Genomic DNA, 27,447 nt, shown 5'->3' with positions numbered 1-27,447 from the left:
TGAGTTAGATGTTTTTTTTTAAATAGACGGGGAACATTCTAGTAAATGGTACTTTTTACTGGAAATATTTCTCAGTTCATAGAACCATATTGACCATTCCGTACAGATAAAAATTTATTTATAAAATTTTCCGCGAATGATTTGGCTTTTAATGTTTTTTTTGCCAACTTGTTGTCCCCTTTTGGGAGGCGTAAATAATAAAGGAATGACAAAGTGTTGAAATATTAATAAGCGGTTTAACCAGACATCTGAATTACTTTTAACATTAAACAATCTTTAAAATACACTTTTCCAAATATTTTGCAAAAACATTTGTTCCCCTTGTTACCACTTCAAATTATGCATTGAATATTGTAAAAATCTCTTTGTAGTAGAAAAATCAGCATAAACATGTTAGCTTAATTCGGTTTCTGAAAGGAAACCCCCAAAGATTTCCGTCGACTTTCTCCCCGGCGAAGGGTAAACAAATACCACCCAGTACAATTCCCCCAACTGTCTGGCGATTGACCATTTCCATATACACAGCAACTTTGTGTATACCCCATGAAAATCTTTGGCTGGAAGAACCAGCGAGAATTAAACATTTTTTGCGGTGGGCGTTGCATGTGCGGTTCGGACTCGACAATCTTGTAGTTCCAAAATCCGAAAGAAATCATCTGACTGACGTCAGTCACGCATTTTTCCCCCGTTCCCGAAAAAACATGATTATCGTTGATGATCGTTGGTCAAACAGAATTCAAGGCGATCGTTTTGAAAACACGCCAACGCACTTTGCGGACAGATAGTGCGATGCATAAGCTGGGCAGACGGCATATAGACCATACAGACCATATAATATCTAATAGCTGCAATTCTTGGCAGCTCCTCCGTGCAACGAGCCATGCGACCATAGCGAATCCAATTCACCACAGTCAGGCCAGGCAATTTGTTTATTGTGGGCGCCAACATTGTGTACACAAATCTGCCTATATGTATTTGCAGATTTTCATTTTCATTTGGCAAAAAGAGAAATGAGCAGAAAATCTGAAAAAAAATTAAGTTAAAAGAAATGATTTCATTGGCCGCACTTTTAATTGCCGCCGTCGCCGTCGCTTGTTTGATACAACATGATCTCACTTTTATTTGATGAATTAAACCATTTCAATTAGAGGAAAAATATCTCTGATTGTTCTCCATTGGAGCGTTGAACACCTGAACTCAGGTGCTTCCTGCAATTTGGGGCAACACAAAGATCATTTGTTGTGGAAAAATAAACAAAGTGTTTTTCGGTCTGCCCCTCCAGGCCGCCGGATGTGCCTCATCCGCAGACATAGACACTCGCACTCACACTCGTAAATAAGATTTGAATCGCTGTAAAAAAGGAGGAAAATTTAATTGCAAAAAAAAAGCAGAGAGCACACAAAACTAGAACGAGCCGAAAGCGTTCAAAATCCACCATCGTTTTTCGGGGTGTGGTGAATTCCGAAACCCAAACTGACTAGACTTCCCGTGATTTTCTCTCTGCACTTTCAGTACGAATACGGCCGCGTAACGCTGATAATCCCGCAGGCTTATCCCAACGACGCCGGATCCTACGTCCTGAGCGCCAAGAACCTAGCTGGCGAGGCCTATACCAGTTGCAACGTGATAGTGAAGGGTCGCCTGCCCAACGAGACCTCCGATTCCGAGATGGCCAGCGACATAGAGCCCATCAAGCCAGCCGTCCACCTGCCCCTCAAGGACGTCTCCATATTCGAGGGCAAGCCCGTGAGGCTGGACTGCGTGATTGTGGGTCAGCCGGAGCCCGAGGTCATCTGGTACCACAACGAGCGACCCGTCAAGGAGTCCGCCGATGTTCAGTTGCTTTTCCAGGGGGACAGATGTTCCCTGATTATCCAAGAGGTCTACCAAGAGGACGCAGGCCACTACAAGGTGGTGGCCATCAATTCGGCGGGAGAAGCATCCAGTAGTTGTGAACTCAAGGTCACTCCATTGAATCAGGCGGAACCTGCCACTCGGGCCCAGGCGGAGAGGCAATCCCTGCCCAAGGATGCGCTGCCCAAGTTCGAAAGACTTCTCTCTGATGTCCTGGCCGATGAAGGCGAGCAGGTGGTCCTCGAAGTCCAGGCCAGTGGCGATCAACCGCTGACTGCTCAGTGGTTCCTGACCAACAAGGAACTCCAGCTGGACCAGAGGATCACCACCCAATCAGACTCCGAACTGGGTATCTTCAAGCTCATTCTGAACAATGTGAGTGGCGATGACAAGGGCGTTTATACCGTCAAGGTCACCAATCCCGCGGGGGATGCCAAGTGCTTTTCGCATCTCATAGTGAAATCCGTGAACGCTCCCGAGAATCGCAGGAGTAGCCAGTCCTCAGTGGAAATCCTAGACCGTCACCAGTGTCCCGAATTTAAAGAACTGTTCAGCGACAAGCAAGGCGAAATCGACGAGGTGATCAAGTTCGAGTGCATTGTCAAGGGCAAGCCCACGCCAAAGGTGCACTGGTTCTTCAACGATCAACCCGTTCATGGTCACAATTTCCTGGTCTCTACCAGTGGAGAACGTCAGGTGTTGACCATCCAAAAGCTAACCCACGACGCCGTGGGCAAGATCAGTTGTGTGGCGGAGAATGAGGCAGGAAAGGCCACCTGTGTGGCCTTCTTGAATATCCGGGGCAGCGGTCCGCCCGCCTCTAGTGACGTTCAAACAGTGAGCCAGGAGCACAACACGGAATCTTCGAGGGTGACGATCAAGAAGCAGACCTTTACCACCACCTCCACCTCGCAGGTCAACTCCTATGAGGGAAATGCCCCGCAAACCGAGGTGCATCACTCCTCCGCCCACATTGATCAGTCCCTGAAGCAACTTGGCCAGCAGAGGCCCGAGATCGTGGAGAGTCACCACTACCAGGAGCTGCACAAGAGCAAGGAGATGAGCAGCCCCAGTGTGCAGCAGAAGTCCTTCAGCTTCATCCAGTCCAGTGCACCCAATGGTCAGTCCGCCGTGGCCATTCCCGATTCGCCCACTCGCCTCAGGAGAGAGATTGCTCCGAGGTTCACCACTCCCCTCAGCGGAAAGATCGTGGATCAGGGCGCCGATGTCAGCATGGAGGCCATTTACGATGGCTTTCCCTCGCCCGAGATCAAGGTGGAGAAGAACGGAGGTCAGCTGTTCGAGGATGCCCACACCAAGATCTCCAACAAGTGCAATCGCGTGACCATCGAACTCAAACAGGTGGGCGTGGCCGATGCGGGACGATATGCGGTGACCGCCTCCAACACGGTGGGTCAGTCCACCAGCACAGCGGATCTGGTAGTAAAAAGTGAGTATTGGTAAGAGGGTATTCATAGGGGGACATTATATGGCAGGACTGCTTAATTTTAGATTCAATAGAAGTAGGATTGTAAAAGGAATATCTCCAGGTTATTTAATTTTTTAGCCCACTGATATTTATATTTTATTGCTCGAATTAAATTCCTCTTTTAACTTCAAAAACCCTGACCCATTAATTACAAATAAATGTGGAAATTTTTTCTAAGGGAAACATAAAATACAGCACAAACGGAAATGTTAAATGTTAATTATTTAATGGCGCCCAACGTTAGGCTGTCGGCGACCTAATTTAACCTATCCAATTACGACCACCCCCAGACTATTTGGCTTGGGAAATCGATTTCCCAGAATTAAACGAACTAAAAAAGCTGGCGAAAAGTGTTCACAAATCTAAAAAACCGCATACACATGTTCCCCTGGCTATAGACCCTATATCATATGTTGGCGTTTGTTCCGTCCACATCAATCAGCGGAGAGCATTAAAGTGTCATTGTCGAGGGACGGGGGGACAGGAGCGCCAATAGATCTTCAAACGTCAATGCCGTGAACGCTCCCCAGAATATTGATGAGTTTTTAGTGGTCGCCGACGGGGTTGTTGGAGGATGATAAGGATGATGATTCTCGGCTATATTGTTCTTGTTTATATTTCAATCTTTTCTGTTGGCTGGTGGCTGCCCGGGTGAGGGAGATTCTCTTGGCCAATGCAAAAGATTTTCTTACAAAAATTTATAAATATTCTCTGGCAGCCGTGGGGGTGGTGGTTCAACGGGATGTGGATATGGTCGTGGATTGGGGCTGGGGCTGTGGGATAATGTCTGCAATTATTATTATGTAAATCGCGTTGAAGACCGAGATCGTTTATTTACTCGGCCCGTTTGCAGATTTGTCGCTGCCGCCTGCAATCTGTGTTTGAGATTGTTTTTACTGCCTGTCGGCTGTCTGAACGAATTATTCATTATGGCCGATTATTGGGACGGCTGTTCAAGTAAATTATTCAGCAAGAAATCTGTTGCAATGACACACAAAGGCGCACAAATGTTAATGCTCATTGTTTTGGTGTTCTTTTCTTCGAAACACATAGAGACCATATTCCCACCCGTCTTTGGCCGACGTCTGCAGGCTCAGGTAAGCAAGAGGGGCGAGAAGCTGACCATGGAGGTGGAGGTCACCGGGTTGCCCGAACCCACGGTCACCTGGCTGAAGGACGACAAGCCTCTCAAGGAAGCTGGTATCTCTGAATATCGCCTGCTGGCCCAAGGAAACTCTTACAGGCTTATTATCGAAAAGGGTAACTATGCATTTTCTGTACTTCTTCCGTTTAAGAATCTATATATGTTGGCTTTTTCACTTTTTCACTTTCGAATTTTCTTTCAAAATTGGCGAAAGGAAATGACAGCCAAATGGCAAAACAGGCAAATTGTTTACTTAACCCACATTTTTCAAATGTTTAATTTATCGAACAGCATCACTAAAATGTTTTTGCAAACATCTCAAGCAAAGCCTTTGGGTCTCAAAACATGTTTATATAAGATTTAATTGCTTGTTTTATTTTTGTTGCGCAAATCTTTGCTGAACAGTCTTATATATTTTGAAAGACTATATAAAAATAAATGTAATATCGCCATATAGCAACATCCTAACTAACTCACAGCTTAAATTAATAGTTAGCCCTCAAAAAAAAAAAAAATATATATATATATATTTTATTTATTGTTCACCTTTCTGTCTTTTTTTTAGCACAAACCTCGGATTCCGGCAAGTACATGGTGCGAGCCACAAATGCAGGAGGTGAGGCCAAGAGCATCGCCGACTGTGCCATCCTGGAACCCTCTCCGGAACGCATGCAGGAGGTGGTCAAGACGATTGTCTATGAGACGGGCCCCGTGGCAGCTGTGGCCCCATCCAGCGATTTCAAAACCGAAGTAAGTGTGCATGTGCTCAATATCTAACCACCGACTACTATGCATTATCCTCCACGACTCACCTTTACAACTCTTTCAATCTACTCCGATCTATTCTATCTCTTCTTTTTCGACTCTGTTAACTTATAATTTAATATCGATCAATATAATAAACCAAACTTTTGTGAATTTTCTCCTCTCATGATATCAACGTCGTTCGTTCTTTCGTTTCGCTTTGCTCATTCCACGGGTTTGCCACACCACCTACTCCATCATCACACAAAAATACACTGAAAACGATTTAGAACCCGAATCATACTCAGAACGGCGAAAACCAACAGTCGTACCAGAGCAGTCAGACCGAAGTGACCAGTGCCAATGACCTCCACGGTTTGTCCGAGTCGAAAGTGATTACTGAGCATCGTTGCACCACCGAGGCAACCATGCGTCTAGAGCACAAATCGAACTATCTGGATCTGCCGGAGCTGACCCCACGTCCCAAGACACCGACCACAAACGATACTATCACCATCACCTCGAACACTGCCACCGCCAGCATGGATCAGCCAGATCAGACAGAGCCCACCGCCACAACCACCAAAGCCCCACCACCAGTGCCCCCCAAACCGTGTACACCAGTGATGGCCACCACCTTTGGCCAACAGCAGCAACCGCCGCAGACGCTGACCAGCACCAGATACGAGCAGAGCGAGCACAAGTCGAGCACCACCTCCTCCTCGTTCGACTACTTCAAGAAGATCGATGAGGAGACCGTCATCCAGCGACCCAACCCACTGACCTTCAAGCCCCTGGAGACGGTGGTGCGAAAACCACAGGCGCAATCGCTGGCGGAGGAACTGAGGAGTCTCAACCTGATACCAGGAGATGCCCCGGAGTTCTGTTACTCACCGAAAACCGAACGGAGCGAGCCCAAGGTGCCACTGATCACAGAGAAGATAAAAATTCTTTCCGAGGTCCAGCCCAAGGAGCCTCCACCACAGGGAGGAGTACCCGTCTTCCCGCCACCCCTGGGCCTCCAGACGGTGCAGCACGAAACCACCACGACCAAAGAGGTTAAGGTGGAGTATGGACAACCGATTGTGCGACCTGCAGCAGTGCTGGCCACTCCTGCCCAGCAGAATCCTCGCTCGCCCTCACCCAAACCCTCCGCCGAAGGTGTGGCCATGTCGAGGCTCTGGACACCTACTGGAGTGACTGGTTACACCAGCGATGTAGAGCAGAAGTCAGAGAAGACAGTGATCTCCAAGCTGGCCACACCAACGCCGTCGAAAGAGCTGAATGCACCCTTCCTGGTTAATCAGATAGCAAAGAGCATACCTTCGACAACAGCAACTCCTGCAACTCACTTGGTTAATGTGGAGCTGGAACCGGGGACACCACCAGAGATTTGCTTTGCACCAAAGGTGGAAGAGACACGTCGTCGTTCCTTGGTGGAGAGCATGGAACAGAAGCTGGAACAGAACCTGATCCAGGGACCCAGCAAAGTGCTGCCCCACTCGGTGCCCACCTTGACTCCAGCCGCTGTACCACCGGCACAGCCAAAGCCCCTGGGTAGCACCACCTACAGACCACCACCTCCGGTTATACCCACCCGATTGGGTGTCTACGAAAGCGATTACGAGAGTGATCGGTACAAGTACAGTGGCAGTGAATCGGATGTGGAGCCTGGAAATCGCAAGCAGCCCCAACAGACCACCATGGAGACTTCCTTCAAGTCCAGTGGCTACACGGCTGATACAGAGGAGCATTCGAGCTATCGCAAGTCGGAGTCGAGCTATTACGAAACCAAGTCATCATCGTCGGTGGGAAATGCATTCCCCAAACTGCAGCCCGAACCTCCTGCACCTATTTACTTCACCCCCAAGCCACAACCTCAGGTGCAACCCCAGGTGGTGCCGCCACCTCAATCGAATTTTAGCAGCCAGGAGGCGAAGGTTCGCATTAGATCTTTCTCTCTGTGTGTCTATCTGTGTTGTCGTTCATTGTCGTTGTTGCTAGCACTGGGAGCCCGAAAAGAAAGCTCCTCCTTACACCAGCAAAAAGCCTCTGTGTCGTTGTTGTTCGTACTAGCTAACTGGCTAACACCCAAGCCCCGAAAAAATCGCACCAATTAATCACTAAGCTCCTTGATCATCATCCACATTTTGCATTCGATCTTGAAACCTTCGAGGGACAAGATATCCTGTTCGTTCATTTGATTGATGCTTCATTTACCATACCCTCTAACCCTAACTGATTTGCCTGATATCTAAACCCGTTCGTTAACTCACATTACCCTCTGTGTTTTCTCAATATTAAAGATAGATTCTTATTAACGCAATGCACTATCTTTTAGGACTACAAGTACACCTCCTCGAGTATGACCAGCAACTACTCCCACAACATGCAGAGCAGCAGCAGTTCCTCCCGTCAGGAGACCAAGTACTCCTCGACGACAGGAGCACCACCACCGCAAGTGGTCACCTATCCCAGTCCCATTCCTGCCCAGAGGAAGACCCCGGCGGCGGAGTTTAGTGACTACAGCAGCGAGATTGATGAACGCTTCCGTTCCGTGTCCCGCGCCAATGAGTCAGATGCCGAGATCAAAGGCTATCGAGTGGTCTTCCCACCCACACCTACTCCTCGCACAAACCTTGCCACCAATGGGCACAAGTCCCCGGTGGTGGTGATTACTCCCTCGCCCATGGAGTTTGAGCCCACTCCTCAGGAGTATGCCAGGCCCAAGTTTGAACCGATTGGCAAGGAGATACGCCATGAGATCAAGACGGAGAGCAGCTCCAAGCAGTCCAAGTTCGTGCAGAACCAGCAGCAAAGTCAGCCTGTTTTCAAGCCCAAGCCAGTGGCGGCCAAGTTCATAGCGGCCACCCAACAGCAGCAGCAGCCACAGGCCACCGCCCGTCCGACCATGTACTACAATGCTGTTGCTGGAGCTCCGATGCACCTGGCCAAGGTGGCCACCGAGACCAAGAACGTGATGCAGATGCACGAGTCCACGGAGAGCTCGCAGCGAGTGGTGAATATGCAGCAGACCAAGAGGATAATCCACTTCGATAGTCCGCAGGAGCAGCGGGATCAGCAGATCGTGCTGGAGCCTTTCCCCTACAGTCCGGCCACAAGTCGTACCCCCTCGAGGCAATCCCATCTGCCACCGCCAGCCACTCCCACCAAGTTTGTGCCCGGGGAGTTCCGGGAGAGTGATTACGAGAGTGAGATTGAGGGAGCACGCATCCAACCTCTGTGGTCCCCCTATGGCGATGGCTTGACCAAGGGCTTCAGGCGAGTGGCCCCACCTCAAGGAGGCAGTCGATCCTGCAGCCTGCCTAGGACCTACGAGAGGGTGCTATCACCCATGGAATTCGATCGGGGTCCCGAGATGCCCAGCAAGATTCACGTGGATATCAATACCCTGAAGAAGGAGCAGCGCGGCGGGAGTACAGTGACCACCCAACATCGCACCCAGTCCCTGAACAGGAACTCCACCATGAGGCAACAGCAGCAACAGCAACAGCAACAGCAGCAGCAGTCCATGGATCAGATTGATAGGGCCGGAACTCTGCCCCGCTATGGTTACAGTTCCCTCCAGCAGCAGGCCGAGAATCAGGGCCGGCGGATGGGCTCCACCTTCCTCCAGAAGTCCCATCAGTTCGTCGATGATGTGAGCAGGGAGGTAAGGAGCTCGGCATCGAATGGCTTGGGCATCCGACCGGGTTTCAAGAGGGCTCCCAGCGAGGGCAGCAGCCAGCAGCCTCAGGCCTTCCGGGATGAGTCGCGCGTCTCTCAATATGGTAAGTCCAATCCAACCAATCTTCTGACTAAACCTGCAGTAGAGATTTGGAGCCAGCTCCCCTCATTTGAATTGGTATTTTGAGATTTAAAATTTGAAAAATGAGAATTCGGTTGAATTGGTTTGAGAAATTTGCATTCGTTTGACACTCCGGACATACCCAGTACTAATCTGTTATCATCTTGAGATCACTCTTAGCAGGTTGAAATTATATATACCATTTTTTACGTTTGTCTTCTTATTTTAATTAAAATTGTCTTATTGAAGAGCTAGTTATTTTATACTAAACCAATTCATTATTATTATTATTTAAACTTTGTTTCCCAAAATGTACTAATCACTACCCATCCAATGAACATTTTAGTTGTTTGTACATATTTATTATTTTAAAACTTATGAGTTGTACATTGAAATGTAGACCCTTATTTTTTACGTTTAGTTATAAGTTCGTCATATTATCATTGCCTTCATATGATCAGGATAAATCCGAGCTTGCTTCAAGGGCTAACAATCCCCAATCAAATCCATTAAGAAAAACCCTTATCGTGTATGTTTGTCTGTGAACCGCAATCAGGAACCAAATGCGTCGACCCCAATACCGGTTTAATATATTTCAAATACGATTTCGGCTATGAGTTCGGCATCCTGTTTCCCGGCGAGGGTCACAAGTTCGTCAGTAGCCAGTGGAACAGCAGTGGCAAGAGCCAGAGTGCCCAGCCCATCCAAAACGGACGCCACTCGCCCTACCCCCTGAAACTTCCGCCCGGAAACGAGCTGGTGATTCCCGTGCAGCACGAGAGATCCGCTCAAGGATACAGTTCCGACAACGAGGTGCAGCGCAGGAGTCAGGCCAGGAACTACTCGACTTCCAGGCCGATGGCCCCACGAACGGTGGTCAACAGCCAGAAGCGATACAGCCTGCCCAGTTGCCACAGCCTCGACATCCACCTGGATCGCCTCCATGCCCAGGCACCCCGACTGCCTCCGGATCATCTGATCCGCTCAGGTATTGAAGCACTCAAGGCCCAGAAGGCTATCCCAGATGAAAGCCATCTATGAGAAGGGCTTAACGCTGCCACAATCGCTATCGATGTTGTCAATTAGTCTAGGACACGTTTATGTTGTGATCACGGTTGTCGCTTGTTGCCTAAAAAGAAAGTCACAAAAGATATAAGCTGAAAATCTCGTATTTAAAGTATTTATTATATTTAAAAGAGGTTATATATTGCTGATTGATGTTTGTATCTTTTGAGCCCAAAAAAGCCAACCATGGTCTTTCGCCCTTGTGATTAACCCCCAAAACCGTCACCGCCAGTACTTTTAAGTGTGTAAATAAGCAGGTCCTGCTATTGTTATAACCCCAAACCGTTGAAAAGCATGCTAACCGAAGAATCCAGCTTGCTGCCTTGTTTTTGCATGACCAGTTTGTTTGTTTGCGTTCTTCGTGTTTAAACCTTAAAGTGAAACGTACTTCTAAGTGTTTGTGTTCCGTGCCTGCCGCGTGCTAATCCCACTAATGGATGCGCTTTGAAAACGCTGAGCCAGAGATTCTAATGGTTTCACCCACACCACTCCAGTGCCGGAACTGCCCAATACGGAACCCGTCAATGCGCATCTGAGTCGCGATGAGCTGGCACAAAGGCAGCCATTATTCATAACGGTAAGCCCGAGTCATTAACCCAAGAACCACGTGGACTGAAACCCCTAAATCTCTCCCCGACCCCATCCGTTTCCACGGACAGCCGCTGAAAGACATCGCAGTCGGAGTGGGCGGCACGGCGCGCTTCGAGTGCATTGTGCAGGCGCATCCGCAGCCGCAGGTCAACTGGACGCACAACGGCGGCCTCTTGGAGCCGGGCAGCCGGCACTGCATCGAGTACCGGAACGGCGTGTGCCGGCTGACACTGCCGCAGGCCTATCCGGGTAAGTACTGCGGACAGCCAGGTCATCCGAGTCTGTGCACTGTGCGAAATCGGGGCTGTTTTGGGGGATCCATCATTATTAAGCTATCTTAAGAAACCTTTTAAATATCCACTTTCCAAAGTAAGGACCTTTTAGTTACCACTTAGATTGGTTTTTAAAAATAGTGTTTGACTTCTTCAGAGAGATATTACAGGACCTATTTTTATAAATCAGTTAATGGGACTCTATACTCTTGTAGTTTGAGAAGATTTAAGAAGCTATGAATTTAAATCATAAAGTTTTTCGGAAGTTAGTCATTTAATTATAATAGTTAGTTAGCCATTACTTAACATGATATAATAAGATCTATTATAATTGGTTTTTACGAAAGTTAAAAATGATTTAAAAATTATTAGGTAATGTAAAATTGAGCTTTACTCAAGCTAACACAGGGCTTATTAGTAATCCCCCCAATTTCGCTCTGTGCACCATCCAATCGGGGCAGCTCATTAATCGTTCTACCTTCTCTCTTCCTCGATTGCTCCTGGAACGCTCGGCATCCTTTGGAATGGCTCGGAATCCGGCAGATGACAACGGCAGCTACGCATGCACCGCCATGAATCCTTTGGGAGCGGCCTCCACCAGCGGAAATTTGACCGTTTCGAGCACAAACCGCGGCTTTAGATACTAAGCTCGTTTAAATGCAACTATTATTATAATTTGCTTTATGATTTGTTCAATGCCAAAGTTTCGCCTTATTGTGTGTGTGTACCCACTGAGCCTGCGACTCTTATTTTGAGCCCCATTGTTTTCTGGGCTGATGGAAATTTAGAAAAACATTCAGCCAAATACCCATTATACATGCATACAACAGAGGAATATAGTATTACTTGTGTTTTTGTCGAAAATGAAATAAACCAATATTGAAACGAAGCAGTAAAGTGTGTTTTATGGGCTACCTTTTGTATTTTCCGTTTTTTCGTTACACTGCTGATCGTGGAAAGCTTTAAGAGTGGCGCTCTCTGGGTGGAAAATCTGGCATATTCTTCGAAAAAGCTATTTTCCTTCATTCGAAAAAGCTTTCGAGAGATTTAGGCGGTAGATGGCGCCTAGCCATAGCTGATCTTGAAATTTTCAAAAATATTGAGTTCTGATTTTATAAATAAAAGCCATATGGCTACGATTTTCCGAGATGAAAATGTGGAAAAAAGACTTATTAATCTCCCTATAGTATATTTACATTATTATCAAACCCTCAGATCTTTGGAAAATATTTTCCATATTGGTTTTGACATTAATTTCGTTTATCTTTGATCTCAAGATTAATGATTCCTTAGCACACATTATCTGGCTTGTTCGGAAAAGTTTTGAATTTAATTTTCTGAATGAATTACAGAATTTTAAAGTCCCATTTCTCATGCTCAGCACTTAGTCCACCAATTAATTTCAGCCATTTGCTTTCCATTACTCATTGCCGCACAAATATTTTAACTAGGCCGAAAAACTACTTTGCAAATCAGGTCAGAAGATGATTCAAAAAACTCGAGGGGCATCGGTAGAACAAATGTTTGGATTTGTGTGGAATGAAATGTGGGTGGGCGGCTGACGGTCCGACTATGTTTCGCTTTGCTGCTCATAAATGATTTATTTGCCTTTCGCCAGTGTTTATTTATCTAATTTTCTTGGCATGTTCCTTTTGTCGCGATCGCTTGCCAAGAATCAACGGCGAGTAAAACGCGCAAAATGCGAACAATTTTCGAGAAACAAAGGGGCAGCGAGGAAACTCGGACAGGCCAGACATAAACACTCTCGGCTGTCAAGGCACTGAGTACACATGCGCCCAGTATGTAGGCCTCAGTGAGTCCTTGACACTGACACCCAACCCGAATCACCGCCAGTGTTGCCAAACTACTAGAATTTTTCACTGAAAGTAGGAAAAGATTTTTGAAAGCACGCGACTATAATTTTGAAACAGTTTTGCTAATTTTAAATGGGTTTTTCTTGGTATTCAAGTAACATTTAGGTGTTTTAATTGTATCTACACCCCCTAAAATCATAGTATCTACAATATCCACGTCAATTTTATCTAAAATTTAAGAAACAAATACACTTGAAACAAATATTAATTTATATATATTATTTTAAATATATTATATTATATTTTTTACCCAAGTCAAATCAAATGTTTCCTTAGTCTTAAAAAGAATTATATTGAAAATTCGTTTGACTAAAAATAATTGCTAGACAAGAAATTGAATGGTCTTTGACTTGAATGGTTAAACATTAAAATTTGTATCTCCCAAGCACAAATTTAAAAGCAAAGGACCTACAATTCCCGCTATTTAAATTTAAATACCACTCTTAAGGGATGCACATTCCTCAGCATAAACCAGACCATGGGCATGTCTCTCGACCTGATTTTCCCACTTACTTTGGGACATATGACACACTTCTGTCGATGATTAGTCGCTGGTGGGTGGGTGGTCGAGTGGGTGGCTGGGGTTTCGGGTGGTTCAAGGTCCTCGCCTGCCAATCTGCCAATTCTAATTGTGTGTGCTTAGTGCCTGGCCAAAGTGTTCTGGTCATTAGGCAGCGGTCCAAGAAACAAATTAGATCCTACTCACAGGCCAAATGCAAGCACTCTGAGTCATTTGCAGCATCATGGCCAGTGCTTGGTGCATCGCTTGCGAAAGTATAATGGCGTGGTAATTTCGTTGAAATCGGATTTGAATGCGAACATATGGCCAGATATTGCACCTTAATGAATCATAAAATTGCTTTCCGCAGCGATAAAACGCCGTGGGATACATATTATGAAACTATGTCAAAATATAAATTCGATGCAAAATATGAAAAACATTTCGCGTGTGGCGTTCTTCAATGCGAAACCGAAATATTCGGGCCGTGTCCGTTTTGTTTAGTATATCTATTTTTTTCTTTTTCGCAGAACATCTTTCTTTTTTTGTTGGCACATTCGCCAAATTTCACTCGCCTTAGAGCAAACACAATATCTGTGTATCGTGTGGCAAATGTTTTGCCAGCGCGAAATGGTAAATGTTATTTCACCAGATCCCAATACCCAAAGCCAAACATTATCGCTGTATTGAAAGCGATTTTAAATCGCCTGGATTTGCGGGCCAGAGTGCCAAAATATGTGCCACATTTTGACCACCGAAGTGTCCCATCTGCATTTTTTTGTGATGAGTCTTTTCCGCCAGCTACACAAACATTCGCATTATGGTTTTTTCCCTGCTCCCAGTGCTTTCCTAAATTAATTGGGTAATTTCCTTAAAATAGCAAATGAACTCAGCGCAACAAGTCACAAACCACACACAACACACAGATTTTCCTTTGCCACTTTAGATATTCGTTCATATTTTCTTAGATTTTCTTTGTTTCGTTCAGAGTTCTGTGGATGAGGAAACAATTCGGCGATCCATTAGATGGATCTTTCTGTGGGATCCAGTTGAGTGGTTTATTGTATTGGATTGGTCAACATGGCAAAGGCGTGGTCGCACCTTTGATAAATGCATAATAACTTGGGATCATTGAGATCATAGGAGACTTAATGAGCTATTTACCGAGTGGATCGCTGAGCTTATTACGCCGTACTGCAGAAATAAAGACACTTGTTTTATATAATTAATATTTTCTGGCAAATAATTCTGAATGGCCGGCGCACTTGCCGCATATAAATTTTAATAAGACTATTTCCGCTTTGGTTTCACTCGAATTCTTGGGCTGCCGCGACAATTTATAGATACCTTAGCCGAATATATACGCTTATAAACTGGATAAGAGCCAAAGGCATCCGAATGCGATACTATAAAGTAGTTGGGAGGCTCGTAAAATTGTTTTGCTCACACCCACGGCCAGCAGAGGAATGTAATAAACCAGCAGCAGTTCGAGAACCAAAGGTATTGGCCCAGAACTGCGCAGATGTTTGGCTAAAAACATTCAGCATTTAGCACTTCAGTTCGCCCAGCGTTTGTGCAAACATCAAAATATTTATAATGTCTATATGCATAGATTTCATTTAATTGGGCGCAACAAACTGAGGGACTGGCGCCTTGAAAGAGCCGCGAAATTCAGTTGCATAATCCCCGATGACAGGCAGCCTCAACTGAGGAATGGGCATGGCTTTGCCTCTGGGGAATGGGATCCCGAAACATCCGTGCTGCCGCCACGCGTTGATGACCCTGCCCGCGTCAGTCACTCTTTTCGGGGCCAAAAGATTCTTGGCAACTTGATTATTTATACGCACGCTGTAAATTAGCAAACGAAACGGCGAACAAACGCAGACAATAGACAATTTGGTGTGTTGAAAATACAGTGCAGGGATCTCTGTTCTATTGCGCTGAAAATCGGGGCCAAGTTTTAGCGTAAACACGAATTCCGCTAATTGCCAGAAAGGCGCTACTCTTTAATTGTTTTCAGCTAATTAAGCAGAAGTATAAAAACGCAGCAGTGCAGCCATAAAAACTGAAGATTCCAATCATTTCCGCATTTCTAATTCGCCGAATCTCGCAGTCCTCGCTGCACAGAAAAGAATTACTGCGTATACGTATAAGATTACTTAGTTAATATTATAGAATACGTACTATCTTAAGGAACTCTGGAAAAACCTAAAGATAGAATACCTAAAATATATCAAATATATACATTAAATTATATATATATTTTTTTTTAAACCTATATTACACAATTAAAATAGGAATAGGAGAGAAAAAGTCACTTATTTAAAAAACTTGAATTAAGGAAGCTAAGATTTTTTGAAGATTTTGAGATAGTTATTAAAACTGTTTTGTAGATTTTGGTGATTCACCTATTCGTACTAATTGCAGCAATGCCATTTTTTTCCGTGTAATCCTCTGCAGATCAAGGCACCCAAACGGACAGCCTGCTAATAACCGAAGAGGAACCGGCGCCGGAGGCCTCGGAACAGCCCCTGGATAATGGCGCCAATAAAAGGCCTTTGCGCAAATCGGCCTCGTTCTCCTCCACGTCGACCAGCTCCCCGGCCAGCTCCTCCATGGGCTCGGCCACATCGACCATGTCGCTGCGCTCCTCGACGCCGCTGAGGAGCCACAACCGAGCTCTCCGGAGCGACACCATCAACACGTTCCAGAAGTGGGAGACCACGATCGAGTCCATCAGCTACGTGAGCACCAAGACCGTGTCCATCTCGGACTTCAGCCAGGAGCCGCAGCTACGTGAGCAAGCAGGTAAACAAATTCCTCAATTTTATTGGAATTTCTTTGTTTGGCTTACATTAAATGCTGTTTCCATAATGCGTGTACAATCCATAATTAATCATCGGCTAAATGCATCAGTTCGATACCCAAGCGATCTGGAAAATTGCTAGCTACAAATGGGCAGTCGCGATCTCTCAATCTCTAGCTCTCGCATCCATTCGCCATGTCACGCAATCCATACACACATATTTCGAATATCTTTGAGGTACCGCATGTAAAGTCACTAAATATAGATTACAGCCACTGCTCTGCACCACATCGCAACTTTCATTTGCCAGAAAGGGAGGTTCGCCAGTGGCGCTGGGAGGTGGAGACCCTGACTGCGACTCGTGTGTCTAATTTTATAAACAATTGATATGAAAAGACTGAAGAAAAGTTAGAAATTCACTAGGCAGAGGCGATTTCGGGATACTCTTGCTGTTACTTAAATGACCAAAAATACAATTTCTTGGTTCAAGATTAATTATCATTCTTTTATAAAAATGTTTACCCATTGTTAATACTTTTAAAGAAAATAGGAACAGGTCTGTGTTTCTTTATATATCTCTAAAAATATGATGCAATGCAAGTGTTGTTAAGGAATAGGCCTTCTTAATAAAGATTTTAGGTTGGCAAACGTTTCTTAATTTGGAAATTTAAAAATGTAAATAGCTAGATAGTGATTATACCCTCTATGTGGGACTAAGTCGACCACATTTGGACATTTTATACCTAAATTGCCGCTTGGCATGCAGTGCTCTTGGGGCGCAGTCGCCGCAAAATCGCAGTTGTCGACGTTTCGTTTCGGTTTTATGGTTTTGCTGAATGAAGGGGCCCAAGACCGGGACTGGGACTTGGGATTGGGATTGAGATTCAGATTGAGGCTGGCTGCAATGGTCGTGAAATTCGATGCCACAGTGAGTCGCTGGCAATGCTCATTACATCTGCGTAAAAAATAAAGAAGAGATGTTGCAGTGTATTTATAACTTCAAGATGGGCTCGGCTCGGCTTGGGGTCGCCAGCTCTGAGGCTTGGGGGGTGGCATTCACACACATAATCCAAAGATTCTATATTTATCCATCATTCTCGCTGCCTGTTGCATGTTGCATGTTCTGCCCGCTTCCAACTCAAGTGTCAACTCATCCAGCATCTGTTCGTTCCATCCTGTCGATCTTGTCTTCTGCACCCGATCGCTAATTGATCTTGGATTCTTTTCTTGTTTGCAGTAAATTGAATGCATCGCCCGAGTTCGAGAGCTGGGAGAAGCCAGACTAATTTTTGAGCAAAACTAAAATGAACTAAACCTACAGAGTTGCCTTATTATATGTACTAAACCATTAATAATACTAATTAAAAGACAAGTGAAGTGTTTTCTTGTATACGTGCTGTGTTTGTTGGCACATTTTCTGGCCGTGACATAATTGGGCGAATATTTTTGCACAAGCATCTGCGAGATAAGATATAGATACAGATACAGCCTCAGCCTGGTCAGATAGATAAGTGCTGTTAATCTTACGGACAGCTGTCAAGCGAGTGGTTGCTTGGAAAAGCTGTGCACTTGGAAAAATTGGGCTTAGGATCAAGCTGACATGATCCGTAGATACCTTTTAGGATCCTATCTATGTTTAATTACATATAATCTATTAGTTTTTTAAGTTATGTTATAAAACTGCAAAAACTATTTTTCAGGCTAATTAATACCGATTATTGTGTTGCAATTTATGAGGTAATATACCACTATTATAAAATTAAATGAAAATTCATGCAACGCTTGAACTGGTTGGGAATTTCAGAACCTCGGTGTGTAAACTTCTTGTAAAAAAGAAAAAAAAAAATGCATTTTTAAAATGTTTTTTTATTTGCTGTGCCCCATCCAATTCCGAATTAATATCACATGGATCATGCATAATGTTTGATTGGGCTTGAAATCAACAAAATTTTCCTCAGTGTACACTTTTCATTTTCGTAGCGCATCGCTAACAACAAACGCAAACTGTCTTTGCAATCTGCCTTGCAGAACCGGCTAACTGTTACTCCTGTTGTTGTTTTAGTGGATATTTCAGCCAGAAGAAAGCTAGCCGCGATGCGTGCCTGTTTCTTGGCTTATCTCTGGCCGAGCCACTCTAATGGCTGTAGATACATTTGTAGCTTGTCGGTGACAGTCGAAACTTTGCCGTCGCTGCGCCTGGCTGCCTAGAATCAACTTCGCCGCGTCTGTAACTTAATGATTCTGTTACTGAGTTGCTGTGCTACCATTACCACTACCACAGTGCCCCTGGCCATGTTAACAATTAATTTGTGCACAATAAAAAACAATATTGCATGACCATTGCAAACCAGGTTGCCGTAAACAGCGATTTAGTGGCTGCCTTGGGGCAACTCCTCGCCATAAAAGGCTAAAACCAACTCGTCGTTTTAGGTGCAATTTGTTTTTGAGATTTTCTGAAATGGCTAAAAAGAAATAGAAAGTTGCGACAGTTTTTCGCCAATTGCTCACTGAAACACACATCTATCTCTATGCTGATGATTAAGAGACAAAATGAATAATCAAGTTATATGTATCAAACGGGCGGACGAGCCAAATTTTATACATATCTCTACATCTATGTGGTTTTAATTTTAGACAAACAAAATAAATTATGTGGAAAATGTGAAAAACCACGAAGGCAGAGCCAACAGGAGCCAAATCTCTCTAAGCTTTAATTATATTATGCAAAAATTAATCCCAAGACTCTATTGCAACTGTGATTACCTATTTATTTGTCCAATTTCAACCGTGATGGACATTTCCTCCAGATTTTTGGAGTAGAATAGAGGGCAACATAAGGAGTGGATCTCTAGCTGGAATCAATAGATACGGATCTGTGCCGTGTGTATGCATTTGTATCCCACAGTATCTAGAATTTCTGTAGGATGTCTTCTAGATGCTCGTTTTCGTGCACACAATGTTGAAAAATACGTGTCAAAAATAAATCGCCATATATTTTTAGCCAACTTACTCAAAACCCGAACACTTTTCGAAATCCCCAACGAGAGCGTCCAAGAGAAGCAGCGGGCGGCTGTAGAGGCTCCCAGGAGATATCTTCCTCTCTTTTTGGCGATCCAAGGCAAATTGTCGAGTCTCCTGGGGCAAATGTTTATCAAACTATCGGTTGGCCGGGCCAAAAGACTCCCAGCAACTTGATTTTGATCGAAAAGCCATTGAAAAGGGCAGCTTGGAGTGGTCGCGATATAAACAACATAAAGATGCTCCTTCATATAGTAAATAATTTTTTTTATTTAAACAAAAAAGTAACTTAAAAGACTATAAACTTAAATAGAATATATTGTAGATGATTCAAGCCATATTTATTTAATGGTTTACTTTACTCCGAAATTTAAAACGCGAATTCTTGAGCATTGAGACGAACCCTACTATACCGAACCCATAACCTATATGCCCCAAAGTGCTGCGCAGTGCATTCAACACTCTCAGAGTGTTTTCCCACAACAAAAACAACCACATGGTGGGTCCCGAGGAAAATGCAAAAATATCTCATGTGGAGCGAGATCTCCACTCGCCAAGATCTCGACGTGAGATCGTTGGGGATCGTGTGGCGTTCGGCGAAGTTCGGCTGGGCAGGCACAGCTACTTGATCGCATTCTCCGCGAGATTTTGTCATTCTTCGCTCGCACCTCACAAACGATCGACGTCTTGGTTTCAGTCTCGGGGATTATGACTTGAAACAGTTTGAAAATAGATATTTTTTAAAAGAACCTACATATATCTATATCTAAACGCACCACACGGTACAGATATATGTATGCGTTCGCAGCCATTTCGTTCGCATAGAGTCCCGCACACACGCAAATATATATAGAACGTCGAAAGGATAACGCAATTTCGAGTAAGGATCAGTGTTAAAGTGTGAAAAATGTGAAAATCCTGAAGGAATGGTGAATGGAAAAAGTGTTCATGAAAATTTTCTCTGGTTACGAAACCACTTCGAGGAAAATGCCGAAAGAATTTTTCAGTGCGCTAAATATCTAAAAATACCACCCGATCGGGTGCTTCGTTTCGGATTCCGATTCGGATCGTATCGGATCGGTTCTTCGTGGGTCCGCACCCAATTCAACGAATGGACTGTGAAATCGTGTGCAAACAGATATCAAGCGATCTATATATATGGTCGAACCTGCATATATCAAAAGATCACGCATATGCGCTCCCTCTGCCATGTGTGTGAGTGTGCACTATCCTGGCTGATCCTGGCCAGGATTACCCGCTGGAACGGCCAAGATAGTGCCAGCAAAAGTGTGAAAATTCTTCGGCAAAGATCATTGGGCCAATGCAAGGTTCTCCTATAGGAGAAACCAGAAAAAGTTTATTAATAGCCCCGTGAAAAATAAGAAGCTACCACCGACTGTGTTTCTCTGGGCGAGTGTGTGTGTGTGTGGTGTGTGTGAGAGGGAGTGTGTGTGAGTGCGTATCTGTGTGTCGCAGTGAAATATTCTCGAGGCTAAAAATAGTTGGAAATGCCTCACAGGCACGGAATATGAAAATGAATATGAAGAAGGATGGCTGATATGAACGTCATGCAAAGATCTCCGATCTCGCCTGATTTATATCTAAGAAAATTCAAAGCCATTAAACAAAGTGTGTGACAGGCAAACATGAAAGTAAATCAAAGATGCAAAAACCACAAAATGAATATATATGTTGGCCAAAATCGCAGTGATACATAACAGAAGTGTCGTGAATTTTCCGCTGCCTAGCCAAAGTGAAAGTCCTTGAAAAGTTATTGTTTCCATTTCAGCAATTTAAAGAAGCGACCAGAGAGAGATAAATATATATAGAAGTATATCAAGTGAAGAAGCAAATCAAAGAAAGAGTGATCGCGAGGTGTTCAATTCTACAGTGCAGTTCATTCTGCAGCGATTTGGTTGTCATTTTAAATGATATATAGTGATATATAACGCAGCAAAATGCAACGACAAAATCCGAACCCGTACCAGCAGCAAAACCAGCAGCAGCAGCAGCAGCAGCAGCAGGTGCAGCAGTTCTCCACCCAGGAGTACTCCCACTCCAGCCAGGAGCAGCACCAGCAGCAAAGGATTAGCCGCACCGAGCAGCACGTCCAGCGCAGCCAATTCACCACCCAGCGGCAAGGTCAGTCCTCCACCTCGTCCTAGTCACCCGTGTCCTTGGATGTCCCTGCTTCCCAAGGGCGGCCGATCTTGGGGGAAGTTTGCGAGGCTCGGTGGGATTCACACCGTGGATTTAGAATCCCCACTGTCCCCGAGCAATTTCCGCTGATTGGCCGAAGGATCCAGGACCTGCTTGCTTCTTCACTAAAATGGCCTTGAAATCATTAAAAGCTTGCTCGCTAAAATCAAAAAAGCTCTAAGATATAAAATTAAATCATCAAAGTCATCGAGGGGATATTCCTATTTAGAAATATTACCTGGAATGTGGTTAAGGAACATCTTAAATTTAGAATAGATGCTACTCTATTCTAGAAAAATAATTTTTCTGTGGTCTTTTAGAAAATGGTTAGTTGAAGTGAATTATTCTCTTAATTCGATTATACTATTTTAGATGGAATATTCTAAGGGTCGAAGAGGACCAAGTTTTTTCTTTGACAATCCTAATGTTTCGTAAAAGCTTTTTACAATAAAAGCTTTTCATCATTATCTTCGAATATTATATTTAGATTGAGAGAATGATTTTTCGAATGATTTCCCGGTTTTCAAACTTCCTTGCCACAATTTATTTTTCAGTTAAAATAATGTTTTATTGTCATAAATTCTCATTAAATTTATTTCCTAGCTCAAAGTCTTAGAAACTTGAAGATTGTTAGATAGCAGATAGTGGTTGAAGTAAGGAAAATTCAAACGTATCTCTAATATTTAATTTTTTAATACCTAACACTCTATTTTAAATTTTCAAAATAAGTATTGAACTCATCGGACTCAACCCATTCAGCCAATGTTATTCTTTCTGATAGTTTCAAAATCAAAGAAAGTTTTCCAAATATCGAAAAAAAAACTTCCTTGAAACTAAAGTCAACATTTGACATTTGAGATTTCTGATGCACCTTTTGAGACCGGCATTTCCTTTTATTCTGAATACATCATTCAATATAGTCTGATGATGGCGTACTTACAAAACTACAAAATAACCACATTTATTTAGATTATTTGAGTCATTCAAACTACCAATTTCTCAGAATTGTAAGAGTGTATAACCTTCAATCCTTTCCTAGAAGGATTGATATATTGATTTCCATTGTGTATAATATCCTCTCTGACACCCAATCAAAATCTATTGAATTCCCCATAAATAATCATTGTTCGAATAAGTATCAAAATCTGTATTGTAAATTTTAACATAAACAGGAAAAGATCTTTGGAAAATGAGTAATTCAAATATACAATATGTATTCCAAAGAAAGAAATATAGCCCACTTTTGCTTATTGCACAGAAAATCTGCTTTATTTCTTCCGATTAATCTACCTTGAGCTGGCAGATATAGATACAAGCAGGAAAATTTAAAATCAAAGGAGACTAAGACCCATAATTAAGCACATTAGTTTTTATTATTTTCTATCTGATATACTCGCATGTGTCACCGTTAAAATTTTCAAAAATCAAAAATAAATTCGAAAAAATTTTCTGATATACATTTCCCGATATATATTCATGTGCCAACTTGTGTTTCATCTTTTAAATCTTAATTGATGAACACAGCCGAAATGTGGGTCTATTTATAAGATCATATATTCATCTCCCACGACTGCACTGACATACATATACCGATACTATATATGAGTCGTATAAGAGTTTGTTTCCCGAAATTTGTTTACATTTCTCCACGATGGCGAGTGCAAGGTGTCGGAGAGAATCGAATATAAGGGTTTGGGTTGCTCTTATACTTAAGACACGAAGAAGATTTCCCGAAGATGAAAACCCGAAGCTTATGAGAGAAAACTCTGAAAGAGAGGTGAAAGTGGATAAAAGAAAGAGAGCCGTCAGCTGATACTCACATTTGTTTACTCACGCAGTTTTCCGATCAGCTGTCTTGAAAGTCGACAACCTATATCTACCTAACGTTAATGACACAGTTCAAGATATTCAATTGATAAAAAAATGCATATATATATAAATGTAAACATACAGGTGCAGAAACGAATATAGATATTTATTTAGAGATGTTTACTTTCGGGTGACTACAACTATAAATAGTTTGCAACGTGTGCCAACTAAATATACGCACCAAAAGTAAATAAACTTTATGGCGTAGTTTAAGAATAGATCACAAAAAGATTGTAAATTAAAGATACAATTTTCAATGGGTTTTAGATATTAGCTTATAATTACCATGCTAAGATTCATTACCTAATAATAAAATGATAACTTAAAGGAGCAGATATTTGTTTTGAGTTTAAAAATTTAAAACGAATTTTTTAATAAGATAATGGAATTTCGTTGCCTTTGGGAATGTTGTCACTTCATACATACTACATAAAGTCTGTTAGGTGCATTAACGGGAAAATTAAATATCCCTATATCCGCATACTAATTTTCTTAACCACATAGTAAACTTCATAGTTTTATATTTTAATACAGAACTAAAAAAAAATTTTGTTCAAAATTAAAAAAGTTCGATATGATAATTAACTTGACTATTAAGAGTCGATTTGGTTCTTTGCTTGCTGATTTTTCTTTTGACTATAATAGAACTAAAGGTGAACCCCTCAAAAGCTAAAGCTGCATTCGCCATCACTTCCAGCGCCTGCCCCATAACTGACTGATCCTAATGAGCATGTTTTCCACCCATTGATCTTGCAGTGCAACAACACCATGGTGGCAGCATCGGAGGCGCCTACGTGCCCCCCTCGCTGACACACGTGTATGCCCAGGGCGACATCTCGCCGCCCGTCTTCGAGCAGATCTTCAAGAACGCTCGCTTCGCCCAGGGCGGCAACGCCCTCTTCGAGGGTCGCCTGCGTGGCAACCCGAAGCCATTCGTGACCTGGACCCGGAAAGGCGCACCCCTTCTCGAGTCGCAGAAGTTCCGGATGAGCTACAACGAGGCCACCGGCGACGTGTCCCTGCTGATCAACCAGATCGGTCCCGGGGACGAGGGCGAGTACACGTGCACGGCCAGGAACCAGTATGGCGAGGCCATCTGCAGCGTCTACATCCAGCCGGAGGGAGCTCCGATGCCGGCCCTGCAGCCCATCCAGAATCTGGAGAAGAACATCTACTCGAACGGCTATTCGTACACCTCCATCGAGGAGGAGTTCCGTGTGGACACCTTCGAGTACCGATTGCTGCGCGAGGTCTCCTTCCGCGAGGCAATCACCCGGCGATCTGGCTACGAGCAGGACTCACAGCTCTCCCAGGAGCTGGACCGCAACCAGGGTCCTGCCCAGGCGCCGCAGATCTCGCAGAAGCCGCGCAGCTCCAAGCTGATCGAGGGATCCGATGCCGTGTTCACCGCACGCGTGGGTTCCAACCCGAAGCCAAGGCTGACCTGGTTCCACAATGGCCAGCGTCTGGTGGCCTCGCAGAAGTACGAGATCTCCTACTCGAGTGGCGTGGCCACGCTTCGTGTGAAGAACGCCACGGCTCGCGATGGCGGTCACTACACCCTGCTCGCCGAGAACCTGCAGGGCTGTGTGGTTTCATCCGCCGTGTTGGCCGTGGAACCCGCCGCCGAGACCGCCTACGAGCCCAAGCCCGTGGACGTGATGGCCGAGCAACTGGAGGCCGGCAAGGCATTGCCCCCGTCCTTTGTGAAGGCCTTCGGAGATCGCGAGGTCACCGAGGGTCGCATGACCAGGTTCGATTGCCGTGTCACCGGCAATCCCTACCCCGAGGTCTTCTGGCTGATCAACGGCCGCCAAGTGCGCGACGATGCCTCGCACAAGATTCTAGTCAACGAATCCGGCAGCCACTCGCTGATGATCACCAACGTGACTCGCCTGGACGCCGGAGCTGTCCAGTGTCTGGCCCGCAACAAGGCCGGTGAGGTGGCCATCGAGGCGCAGTTGAATGTGCTGGAGAAGGAGCAGGTTGTCGCACCACAATTTGTTCAACGCTTCAGCACCATGACAGTGCGCGAGGGCGAGCCGATCACCATGAGTGCTAATGCCATTGGAACTCCGCAGCCGCGGATCACCTGGCAGAAGGACGGCGTCCAGATCTCGTCCACCGCCGAGCGCTTCGTGGGCATCGACGGAGGAGCCACCTGCCTGGAGATTCCGCGCGTCAGTGCCAGCGACGCCGGATGGTACCAGTGCACCGCCCAGAACATCGCTGGATCCACGGCCAACAGGGCCAGGCTGTATGTCGAGGTACCCAGGGAACAACCAAGTTACGAGCAGCGTCGTCTCAATCTCCCGAGACCAACGAAAGTCATCGAGCCAGAGTGAGTTGCTAGATTACATCCATACAAATTCAGAATGGAAAAGAGCCCAGACCAAAGACCAGAAAGATATCAAAATTTAGCGATATTGACTTTTTTTTCATGAAGATATTGGTTCGTTTTGTAAATGGAGAGAATGGTCTTTAGAACGTCTATTGACTATTGAATATTTTGGTACCGTACTCATCATATTATCTTTTAAACAGACCCATTCCTGGCCCCGAAATCATCTACCTGCGCCATGTGGAGCGCGCCAAGCCCCACCTGCGTCCTGGTGAGGAGGATCGCGTCTACCCGCCGCCTCAGTTCATCATCCCGCTGCAGAACGTGCAGCAGACCGAAGGTGGCCGTGTCCACATGGAGGCCCGCATCGAACCGGTGGGTGATCCCACCATGGTCGTCGAGTGGTACCTCAATGGACGTCCGCTGGCAGCCAGTAAGTTGAAGATTATTAAGGAAATTTGGAGAGATAGCTTATGGTTTGCTATTTACAGGTGCCCGCGCCACCTCCGTTTTTAAGTTCGGGTTCATTGCTCTGGATCTTCTGAGCATCATGGGCCACGACTCCGGGGAGTACATGTGCCGCGTGAGTAACGCCAGTGGAGTGGCCGAGTCCCGTGCTATTCTGTCCGTAGTGCAGCGCCCCTCCATCGAGCAGTCATCGCAGAACCCCAACAGTCTGCAGTACATTAACCAGCTGGAGGACTACTCCCGCTACCAGCGCACGGAGAGCATCGACGAGCAGCTCAACCAGGCGCCGCAGTTCATTCGCCCACTCCGCGATCTCGGAGAGTTCGAGGAGGGCAAGAACGTGCACTTCGAGGCCCAGGTAACCCCGGTAAACGATCCCTCCATGCGGGTGGAGTGGTACAAGGACGGACTGCCCATCACGGCCAGCTCCCGCATCACCGCCATCTTCAACTTCGGCTACGTCTCCCTGAACATCTTGCACCTGAGAGCCGAAGACGCAGGCACCTATACTGTGCGGGCGGTGAATCGCATTGGAGAGGCCATCAGCCAGTCCTCAATTCGTGTCCACTCACGTTCCCAGGTCACTGCTGATCTGGGTATTCCGGAGCAGCAGCGTTACATCGAGAAGGTGGAGGAACTGGAGGACTACCGCAAGTCCCAGCAGCGTCGCCATGTCCAGGAGGCCGCCGAGGCTATTGCCCCGCCGCAGTTCAAGACTCCCATCCAGAACCAGCTGGATCTGCGTGAACACGCGCATGCGCACTTTGAAGCTCGTCTCGAACCCATCGGGGATTCGACCATGCGCGTGGAGTGGCTGAAGGATGGCCAGCCCCTGGAGGCCAGCTCCAGGATCACCACGTACCACAACTTCGGCTACGTGGCGCTGACCATCAAGCAGCTGACTATCTACGATGCCGGTACCTACACCTGCCGTGCCTACAACGCCATGGGCCAGGACACCACCGTAGCCCAGCTGACGGTCATCTCCAAGAACGAAATCGTGTCGGACACCCAGCACCCGGGTGGTCTGCAGAAGATTCAGCATCTGGAGGACTCATCGCGCTACGGACGTCGCGAGGAGGAGGAGACCTACGTAACTACGGCTCCCCGTTTCCTCGGTCCCCTTAAGGGCACCACCAAGATCCTTGAGGGCCAGCGGGCTCACTTTGAGGCCCGTGTGGAGCCCCAGAGCGATTTGGGCCTGGTGATCGAGTGGTACCATAACGGCCGCTCCATCACTGCCGCCAATCGCATCCAGACCTACTACGACTTCGGCTACGTCGCCCTGGACATTTCCCAGGTGCGCGCCGAAGATGCTGGCGTCTACCTTGTGGTGGCCAGGAACAAGCTAGGTGAAGCTCAGCAGCAAGCAACGATGATAGTGGAAAGTAAGTATTGAATCCCTA

General features: G+C 45.4%; 2 protein-coding genes across 44 annotated transcripts in view; both read left to right on the top strand.

The window, feature by feature from the left end:
* Positions 1-17,542, top strand: part of LOC108034875 (titin) — a 36,480-nt gene extending 18,938 nt beyond the window's left edge. For 3 of the 10 annotated variants that reach the window (XM_017110072.3, XM_017110073.3, XM_044095181.2), the window contains 9 exons: positions 1,513-3,304; positions 4,397-4,603; positions 5,053-5,237; positions 5,522-7,171; positions 7,573-9,022; positions 9,596-10,027; positions 10,599-10,681; positions 10,764-10,944; positions 11,511-11,856. In XM_017110072.3, coding sequence (XP_016965561.1) covers positions 1,513-3,304; positions 4,397-4,603; positions 5,053-5,237; positions 5,522-7,171; positions 7,573-9,022; positions 9,596-10,027; positions 10,599-10,681; positions 10,764-10,944; positions 11,511-11,614 — 6,084 coding nt within the window. In that variant the 3' untranslated portion in view covers positions 11,615-11,856. Of the gene's footprint in view, positions 1-1,512; positions 3,305-4,396; positions 4,604-5,052; positions 5,238-5,521; positions 7,172-7,572; positions 9,023-9,595; positions 10,028-10,598; positions 10,682-10,763; positions 10,945-11,510; positions 11,857-15,800; positions 16,149-17,383 lie in introns of those variants that run through there. The other 7 variants (XM_044095183.2, XM_044095182.2, XM_017110076.3 and 4 more) reach the window with 7 other exon arrangements.
* Positions 17,543-19,829: 2,287 nt separating this feature from the next.
* LOC108034477 (titin) overlaps positions 19,830-27,447 on the top strand; it is an 80,900-nt gene continuing 73,282 nt past the window's right edge. For all 34 annotated transcript variants that reach the window (XM_050885867.1, XM_050885865.1, XM_050885862.1 and 31 more), the window contains exons 1-5: positions 19,830-20,044; positions 20,954-21,306; positions 23,989-25,573; positions 25,777-26,006; positions 26,065-27,429. In XM_050885867.1, coding sequence (XP_050741824.1) covers positions 21,123-21,306; positions 23,989-25,573; positions 25,777-26,006; positions 26,065-27,429 — 3,364 coding nt within the window. In that variant the 5' untranslated portion in view covers positions 19,830-20,044; positions 20,954-21,122. The remainder of the gene's footprint in view (positions 20,045-20,953; positions 21,307-23,988; positions 25,574-25,776; positions 26,007-26,064; positions 27,430-27,447) is intronic.

The sequence above is a fragment of the Drosophila biarmipes genome, chromosome 3L, assembly GCF_025231255.1.
Source record: "Drosophila biarmipes strain raj3 chromosome 3L, RU_DBia_V1.1, whole genome shotgun sequence".
In the NCBI taxonomy this organism is placed as follows: Eukaryota; Metazoa; Arthropoda; class Insecta; order Diptera; family Drosophilidae; genus Drosophila; species Drosophila biarmipes.
The sequence above is the reverse complement of the archived record's forward strand: the minus strand, read 5'-3'. Positions and strand labels throughout refer to the sequence as shown.